The 9751-nt window shown below is 33.5% G+C and overlaps 1 protein-coding gene across 2 annotated transcripts; it reads left to right on the top strand.

Annotated features, from left to right (window-relative positions):
* The first annotated feature begins 4814 nt into the window (after window positions 1-4814).
* Window positions 4815-7574, top strand: LOC145056998 (PHD finger protein-like protein). Of its 2 annotated transcripts, none has more exons than XM_079004746.1 (6): window positions 4815-5033; window positions 5116-5269; window positions 6037-6195; window positions 6308-6562; window positions 6655-7233; window positions 7310-7574. In XM_079004746.1, the coding sequence occupies exons 2-6, from the start codon at window positions 5189-5191 to the stop codon at window positions 7394-7396; spliced, it is 1161 nt and encodes a 386-aa protein (XP_078860872.1). In that variant the 5' UTR covers window positions 4815-5033; window positions 5116-5188; the 3' UTR covers window positions 7397-7574. The 2 variants fall into 2 exon arrangements, with proteins under 2 accessions (XP_078860872.1, XP_078860871.1); XM_079004745.1 differs by having other exon boundaries at window positions 4816-5033; window positions 5152-5269.
* Window positions 7575-9751: the final 2177 nt, after the last annotated feature.

Below are 9751 nucleotides of genomic sequence, written 5' to 3'. Positions count from 1 at the left end.
ACTTATTATTAAATATGTATGGTTATCTGTATTTGCTGGTCCTATGTTTATGTTTGTCTGTTACATATTGGGTTGAGGCGGTCCTGCTTTGTGTTGTAGGCCAAGACACCCGAGGACGACCAGATAGGCTGTAGGCCTTGTGAGACGGTCCAGTCATGTTGAAGACTCATATTTGCATGCTTTGTTTGTTATGTAGTGTGTTAGTACATTAGGGGAACTCACTAAGCTTTGGCTTACAGTTTCAGTTGATTGTTTCAGGTACTTTTGAGGATTGTGGGAAAGCGAAGATGTGATCGTAAACATTGTTTTATGTCACTGGGTCTTGGGAAAAACTTTGATTTTGAATAATGCTTTTGAAACAATGACTCTTTTTGTAAACAATGTTGGTTAATGGTTGATTTTAAAAAAAATAAATTCCTTTTGATTTTTGGTGTGTTACACTTTGTTGCCCCAATACATCTTCGACAACTCCTCATAAACTTTCTCCTTGCTCTTCTGCGTGCGCTTACCTTGGTCGATGCATTGACCACCGTGGATATTGTTGTCTTGATCTCATCACTCAAAAAGTTATCTTATCCCGTCATGTAATCTTTGACGAATCTCACTTCCCTTATTCTGATTTCATCCTTCTCCTCTTCCCACTGACTATGTTTCCTTTGATTATGATGACTCCATCTATCCCTTATCTATGTTTCCTACTCCATCGCTGGCCACTTTTGCTCCATCGGACTGTACTTCATCGTCGACTACTTCTGCTCCATCAAACTCTTCCTCTTCTACTAGTCCGTCTCCTATGTTACCTTATCCATCTAACACACAACCATCTCTTGTCCCCCTCCTTTTGGGCACCATATGGTCACCAAAATATCATACAAGATTCCTTCGACCTAAACAAATCTTCAAGCTATCTACCATCTACGACATATCTCTTATTCCTTGCTCCATGGATCAGGATTTGTGTGATCCATATTGGCGTGCAACTATGGACTCTGATATGTCTAATCTTCTCTCCAGCAACACTTGGGATCTTATTACAAAACACCCTTCTGCAAATATTGTGGGTTGTCGCTAGCTGTATAGTCACAAGTTTGATAGCCATGGTCGCTTGGATTGCTACAAAGGCTGCCTAGATACTTAAGGTTTTTCTTAGCAGTCGAGCCTAGATTTTAATGACACGTTCAATCCTAATGTCAAACTAGCCACCATCCATACCGTTCTCAACATCTCCATTTCTCGTAATTGGCTCATCTATCAGCTTGATGTCAAAACTGCTTTCCTTCACGGTGATTTAACCGAGATTGTTTACATGCGTCAACCTCCTGGCTATGTCAACAGTTAATTTCCAAATCATGTTTTCCGTTTACATAAAGCTCTTTGTGGGCTAAAGCAAGCTCCTTATGCTTGGTATCTGTGTTTTGCTATCTATTTATCCATGCTTGGATTTATCAGTAGCAAATCTGATTACTCCCTCTTCACCTATCAGCACGACCCTGCTACCATCTACATCCTTCTATATGTTGACAATATTATTCTTTCCGCCTCCTCTCCTACTCTCACTTCCCATGTTATTTCCTAGCTTTCCTCTGAGTTCCTAATGTCTGATCTTGGTCCTATTTCCTTTTTTTTTGTTGGTGTTTCTGCCATCAGTAACTCTTATGGCCTCTTTCTCTCTCAATCGTCCTTTGCTAAGGAGATCATTGCTCATGCCAATACGACCACGTGCAATACTTGTAGTACCCCTGTTGACACCAAAAGCAAACTTGCTGATGGTGGTGATCTGGTAGCTGATCCTACCTTCTATCGTAGTTTTGCTAGAGCTTTGCATTACTTGACTTTCACTCGTCCTAATACTGTGTATGTTGTGCAATAGGTTTGTCTTTTCATACATGACCCGAATGTACCATACTTTCATGCTCTCAAAACGTATTATGCGGTGCCTTCAAGGTACGCTGACACATGTTCTTCTTATCTGTCAGTCAAATGTTGATCGATTGATCTCTTATTCTGATGCTGACCAGGCCATCTGCCCTACCACGCGTCGGTCCACCTCGGATTTTTGTGTTTATCTCGTAGATAACCTCGTCTCTTGGTTCTCTAAATGGCAACATGTTGTCTCGCGTTCTAGCGCTGAAGCCGAGTACCTAGGGGTAACAAATATGGTTCCTGAAACTGCATGGCTTCGTAATCTTCTCCTTGAGTTATCTTGCCAATGCTCATGTGCCATTGTTGTCTTTTATGATAATGTTAATGCCACTTATCTAGTGTCTAACCCAATTCAGCATCAAATAACTGAACATGTGGAATTTGACTTACATTTTGTTAGGGAACGTGTGTTACGATTGGTCATGTGCGTGTTTCGCATGTCCTTTCCACTTATCAGTATGCATATATCTTCACAAAGGGTCCACCTACTCAGTTATTTCTTGATTTTAGGAATAGTTTAAACATTAGAGATTTCTCAATTCAAACTACGAGGATGTGTTAAATACTTTAGCTATATTTTATTCCTTGTATAGTTTAGGGACTCATTGTGTAACTTGCGTCCCATATATATATATATATATATATATATATATATATATATATATATATATTGTTTCAATACACGTAGTAACCTTAATTAAAGGTTTTCATATTATTCAACAGAGAACAATGAAAATTTGAGATGTAGTTTCATTTTTTTAAGGTACAAGAAAGGATTCGTGATTAAGAGTATGGTTATTATTTTGATATTACAACGATCCTAAGTTATGCAACTAACATGTAATGAAAAAAAATTGTGAATGAAATATTGCATACATACAATATGTAAGGATTACCTAAAAAGGACATTATTTGGTTGATATCTAGTACGCAAGGACAATTCAAACATTTTGTTTTGATTTTCTCTTGAATGGTCACACGGTAAGATTCCTAATTCGTACATGGCAATAAAAAGGACAAAGTATGGTCATAATTACCTTGCTTGGTTACCTGCATTGCAATAAAGGACAAAAAGAGAGTTGTTAAAACAATGATAAAGTAATATCCAAATAACGATAAAAATAATACTCACATAATACAAAAAAGGGAGATAGAAACTAATGCAATTTATCGAATGAAAAAAGTTCATGGGTTTACGTAGACAAAACAAAAGCATTAGAATAAACACATATTTCCTGCCCTTCATGTTCACATGGGTTATTATGGGACCAACCGATTTACATCAAAATTAGGGATGAGCAACGGGCCAAACCCGGACCAGACCGGCCCGAAGACCGAAAACCCGAAGACCGAAAATCGTGAATTTTCTTACCCGAAAACCGGACCGTTTTTGGATGTACGGGTTCGGGTCCGGTCTCGGGTACTAAACCGGGTTTCGGGTTTTGGACCGAACTAGGCTTTGAAATTGGTACAATGCGGGACTTTACTTAAATCACGTGCAAATGTGGTGTCTACAAAAAAATACAAACCTTATTAACATTTGGAACAAATAAAAATTACACTATTTAGCACAAAAACTACACTTTTTTATAAAAAATGCATGTTTTAACAAAAAAGAAACAACATCGTTAATAAAAAAAACTGCATTTTAATAGCTTTTTTGTGTAAAAAACAACAAAAAACATCATTATTTATAAAAAACTGCATGTTTTTATAAAAAATTTTGCATGTTTTTATAAATTTTTTTTTGCATGTTTGAACAAAAAATAGCATGCTAAATACATATTTTCTTGTAAAGTGATATGAACAAACGTTGATCAAGATCTATAAATAATGTTACAATAAAAACATCAAGTTTTATACATAATGTTATATATAACATTAACTAATAATTCAATATCCTTATCTATATATTTTAAGGAGAATTTTTTTTTCGGTCCGGTCCGGGTTAAATCCCGTATTCCGGGTACGGTCCGGTCCAAACCCGAAACCCGATTAGCGGTAAAAACAAAACCCGAAAACCGGCCCATTAATATGTATATTCGGTCCGGTCCCGGTTTTTTTCCGGTCCGGTCCGGTCCAACGGGTCATATGCTCATCCCTAATCAAAATTATACCGATGTATGTTCAAACGCATGTGCATAGACCAAAAGAAAACTAATTTCAAGGGCGTGAACTACAAGCAATTTTAATAAAATCGTATCAATTACACAACTAATATGAAGCATCATTTAGGTTCCAACAAGACTTTAAGCACCATTTTCGCGTGTGTATGTATATTAAGCATGTGATGTAGTCATTGCAATTAACATGTATGATCAATTCTTTTGAGGAAGATGATTTGTACACAACAATTTTTTTTTCCACACACAACAATTGATGCTTTAAAATGTTGTAATGAACAACTCTATAATACATCAATTGTTGTGTATGACAAAAAATTATTGTGTACGAATCACTTCCCTTCAACTAATGTTTGCGAGTTAGCATGAGAAAAAAAAATAATCTACAAAATGTCTGAAAATTAATCAACAAATGAGCATGTGAGTCAAATTGTGCGATACAACGTATTGTGACAACAAGATTCAGCCATCGGCTAACACTTCATGGAAACATAAAATGTTGTAATACATAAAGCGTTTGAAAATAACATTTATCATGAATTATGACTCATGAGGTTTCACCACCATAACTATAAATAGTCATTTCTAGTTTTCTTTAGTTTATCATCACAACTTTGAATTATTTTTTGGAATCATTCGTAACTTAAGAGGTTCCTAGAGAAAGAAAATTGTTTAAAAGTACTTATTATTACAATTCTTGATTATTAATATCATCCAAACTTTATACGTTACATTTTAGTTGACTGCATCTGACATTTTGGATCGGGCTTTTATTTATGGCGGGAAAGTTAACACCCTCAACTCTTACCCCCAATTCTTTTTGAGCCCTAATTTTCCTTTCTTCTCTCCCCACGCTTTCGTTTTCTTCAAATTGACGACACCTTCTTCCTTAGCAATGTACAAATTTTCGACTATCTTACGTGTTGGGTGATCTACAAGGCATCGCTGGATTCCTTTATCCGATCAGGAGGTTTTCGCTGTATTCAGGTACCTAGGGTTTCGCTTTCTTCCATGTCTTCGGATACCGTAAATCACCAGTTTATGTGCTAAATTTTAAATTGGCCTGTAGGTTTCCAAGTAACTGTTTTGATCTTTGCGTTTGTAGAAAAAAGTTAAAAACCCTTTCGTTTCATTGGGCAAACATGGCTGACGCATTTGAAGATGAAACTGAGCAAACGGTTTCACTGAACGAGTACCTTGATGAAGTTGAAGACCAGGAACTTGTAAGTGTTTTCATTTCAGAGGATTTCCATTATTTTGGAGATATACCGTCTCTGCTGAAGTGTTGATGTGTTATTCGTTCGCTGTGTAGTGTTTTTCTCCAGAGGATTTCAATTGTTTACGAGACGAGATTTTAGGTTTTTTCGGTGAATTTGTTAGCACTTTCTGCTTCTACATACGATCGAATCTGATAGAACTTTCTGCATAACTATTTGTTAGGGCTAAATGACGTTAGCAAATCTTCAGTCGCATATACTTTACAATATAGCTTAAAAGAGTCCCTAAGCATTTCCTTGCTAAAATTCTCGAATTTACATCTCAAGCAACACAGGCTCCACTTCACATCATCATTTTAGTGGGTTTTGGATGATATGGTTGAAGTCAGTACAACTATCCATAGTGATGTTTTTTCTCATGTTTGAAATAACATAGCTTTGATAGCAAACATCAAAAAAGTAAAAGAATTGGATGAATCATTTGAAGTCATGTACTTGTTGCTTTTAGTAAGAACTGAACTGAACTGCTATATCAGATAGGTTAACATATGCCATTTGCATCTGTATCTGTTTCACTTGCAGCTTATCTCAATCTTATAAAGCCAATCATTGTTGTTATGTTTCTGCTTTCTAATTCTAAGACTCTAAGTAGCTAATTACATGGGACAGTTGTATTACCCACAAACTGCAGTGAATGTTATTGTATATGATATTAATCCACATGATATTTACAATAGTTGACATTCTTTTTGTATACTTTTATCTTATTAAAGGAAGCAGATTTAGTTCTGGGTGGTGATGAAGGAAAAGAGTGCACCTATGGCAAAGGCTACATGAAGAGGCAAGCAATTTTCTCATGCATAACATGCACCCCAGATGGAAATGCTGGTGTTTGCACAGCTTGTAGTTTGTCTTGCCATGATGGACATGAGGTATCCCTTTTAATTTTTCCAATTATTTGGTGTACATTTAAAATGAACACACACTATTTGGACTTAAACATGATTCTTTTGATATCTCTTTCTTGTTTTCTTTTGTTTATAGATTATAGAGCTTTGGACAAAGAGAAAGTTCAAGTGTGATTGTGGAAACTCAAAATTTGGAGAATTCTTTTGCAAACTTTTAGTAAGCAAAGATATTGAAAATGAGGAAAACTCTTACAACCATAACTTCAAGGGAAAATACTGTACATGTGGTCGACCTTATCCTGATCCAGATGCTGAAGAGCAAGTGGAAATGATCCAGTGTTGCATATGTGAGGATTGGTTTCATGAGGAACATCTTGGCCTTACCAATGAGGTTTGTAAATTGTAATAAACTAATAGTATAGTTTAATAAAATTTATTTAAAGAATGTTATAAGTTCATGTTTTTTTCTTTTTCATCTTTTAGGTTAAAATCCCAAGAGATGAAGATGGCGAACCTCTATATGAAGATCTCATCTGCCACATCTGCTCACCAATTTGCTCCTTTTTACATCTTTACCCTCAAACCATATTTGCATCTGATAATCCACAAAACCCCACAACCCCATCTAAACAAAAATCCATAGAAACCTCACCTTCATCTTCTGGACCTTCTACAAATCCAGAACTTACTAAAAACATGATTCTTGGTGAGAAATCCGGGACATGTGTTCTTGGTGTTGACCTTTTGTCCAATGAGTTGACCTCAGACAAAAATCAAAGTCAAAGTCAGAGTCAGCCGATGTTTCTTACAAAGAACTGGAGGGAAGAGCTGTGTGGATGTGAGAAATGTTTGGGGTTTTATGAAAAGAAAGGGATTAGTTATTTGGTTGATAAGGAGGATTCGATTGCTGAGTATGAGAGAATGGCAAAAGAAAAGAGGGATGAAAAGATGCAACAACAAGAAGGGGCTGAAATGAATTTTTTGAGTAATCTTGGACATGTGGAGAAGATGGAAATACTTTCGGGTATTGCTGATATGAAAGATGAGATCCGTTCGTTTCTGGTATGTTGTTACTTTTTTCTGAAAAATATTGTTTGTTACTTTGTTTGATCTCATTTGTTTTATGTTGTTGTAACAGCAATCCTTTGATGCATCGAAGCCAATCACATCTGATGACATCCACAAAGTGTTTGATAATCTCAAGAAACGCCGAAGAATGGACTGAATTCATTCACTTAGCCTTCTTTGAAAGAATGGCTTCACTTTGAAACTAAAAACGTTTATTTTCGTTTTTTTATTGTTAAGAATCAAGAACTAGATCTTTGTTTAGACATGTTGTGGTTGTTGGTGTTTGTTCTTGACTTGAATATTTCTAATCATGTTAAAAATTGCACTTTGGATGACTTTCAACCTGTTTGAGTTTAATGGGTTAAGTACTTAATATGGTAAGAGTTGTTCATTGAGTTAGACTCGACTTTTTATCTGACCATTAAGAGGTATATCAGACTATAAGACCAAATAAGAGACTTCTAATTGTAGTATTACTAGACCCTGTAAGAGGTATATCAAACAGCTTTTAAATGTGTTTTTTTTACTATTCTTGACATACTGACTTATTGAGATAAGACAAAAAAAACATAGCTTAATGGTTTAAGACACTATATTTTTTTTCCCTCCCAACTCTTTTAATGTTAAAATTGACGAATAAAGTAGAATTGGTGAAACATAATCAATATATTTTTTCTATTAAAACAATTAATTTGAAAATGTATAAATATCGGTTTAAAATTTCTAAAGATGGAATCTTTACATTTTTTATTACAAAAAATATATTCTTCTTTTTTGCAATTTGGTAAAGATATTTGATTTTGGTTTATTAGTTTTTTATATGTTCTTTTTATTAAAGATATTGTAAACATTCAAGTGATTGTCAAATATTTTTATTAAATTTTGTTAAATGTCAGTTTTATCATAAAATGAATAATTATAAACTTTACTTATATGAGTTATATTCTTGTAATAATAGTTAATAACTTAATATATATATATATATATATATATATATATATATATATATATATATATATATATATATATATATATATTTGGGTTGAAATTTTTTCACGATAAAAATTAGAAACATTATTTTTTTCCCTATAACCTAATATAAACATTGTATTTTTAGGATGTAACATTACGTAAGTACTATAATAGTAGTAATACCTTTGATTTGATATACAAAATATCAAGATTTTTTTTTCTTCGAAATTTCATTATTACTAACAAATACTTTATTTAATTATATTTTTAATTATAAATGTTTGAATGTTATAAAAAATCTTAAAGTTAAGTGATTCAATTATTTGCAATTGATCATGAGTAGGATAGATTTTAGTTATAGTTAAGTGTAAACATCACCTTATCTGTCATGGTGATGTCACCTTTCTTGCTACTTCAAAACCTGATCCTATAGCATGACCAAATTAATTCTCTGTGTTATTAGTCTTTACCATTCATTGAATAATGAATCCCAGTGGTTTTTATTAATTAATAGCTTCTTAATGATCCACTATGATATTATACATTAACCATTTACTACATTTACATGTAAATAAGCAAATAACTGATCTAAAAATAAGATATTTTGATCATTAACATGTAATAACCAAATAACGGACCTCCGATATGTTTACACTAATTATGCATTTTATAGTTTTTATAAATATCATATTTCTTTAATTAATTGAAAATAGATTACACTAAGATCTAGAACTAACAATAAATATTATATTAAATTCGCCGACAAGATTTTCAGCTATTTTAAAAGAACTAGAATATCTAATGCACACTTTAGTAAAAACTGTAAAATACCTTTTACTTGGTCAAATATCTATTTTAAATGATGGTTAATTTGCAATGAAAACCCAAATATCACGTCGAAACTTATTTCAAAGAAAAGAATGGTTTTCAAGTTGTAAACATATTATTAAATACTGGTTAGTAAACTATTATATATATATATATATATATATATATATATATATATATATATATATATATATATATATATATATATCAATTAACACAATCTTTGCAAGTCAATAAACCAACATGTATTCACATGATACAAAATGAACGGTGTCGATTAAATAAGCTGAAAATCCATCATTGTCAAAATCACATAAGTCATTAATCTTATAGTTATAGACACGGTGGCTCAACCATTTTAGAGGCTCTAAGAAAACAAAAAAATTGGGGCCCTTTAGGAAAGCAAATAGATTCGAACTACCATTGGTTTGCTAAACCACCACTTTTACCACTAGGCCAAGCTCCAACTTGTCTTTGCAACCCATGAAATATGTATATATACAAATATAATTAACATAATAAGTTTTAAAATTGGAGACCCTTTAGAATTGGGGGCCCTAAGCCCTTGCTTAGTTTTGCAAAGCATAGAGCCGGCCCTGGTTATAGATGTGATAAACATAAATAATCAACAGACTTTGGTGTACAGTTAACCAAAGAAACTAACCACACAAAAATAGGGAATATATCGTGGTTCCACTTCCAAGGTGACAAT

Source organism: Lactuca serriola, chromosome 6 (genome assembly GCF_051521515.1).
Source record: "Lactuca serriola cultivar US96UC23 chromosome 6, Lser_US96UC23_V15, whole genome shotgun sequence".
NCBI classification, from domain to species: domain Eukaryota; kingdom Viridiplantae; phylum Streptophyta; class Magnoliopsida; order Asterales; family Asteraceae; genus Lactuca; species Lactuca serriola.
Note: the sequence above shows the minus strand (reverse complement) of the source record. Positions and strands in the feature narration are given on the sequence as shown.

What these genes read in the sequence shown, in the direction of transcription:
- LOC145056998 (XM_079004746.1), top strand. Translation starts at nt 5,189, where the DNA reads ATGGCTGACGCATTTGAAGATGAAACTGAGCAAACGGTTTCACTGAAC. An exon ending in CTTGCCATGATGGACATGAG is followed by an intron (nt 6,196 to 6,307) that starts GTATCCCTTTTA and finishes TTTTGTTTATAG; the next exon opens with ATTATAGAGCTTTGGACAAA. An exon ending in ATGAGATCCGTTCGTTTCTG is followed by an intron (nt 7,234 to 7,309) that starts GTATGTTGTTAC and finishes TTGTTGTAACAG; the next exon opens with CAATCCTTTGATGCATCGAA.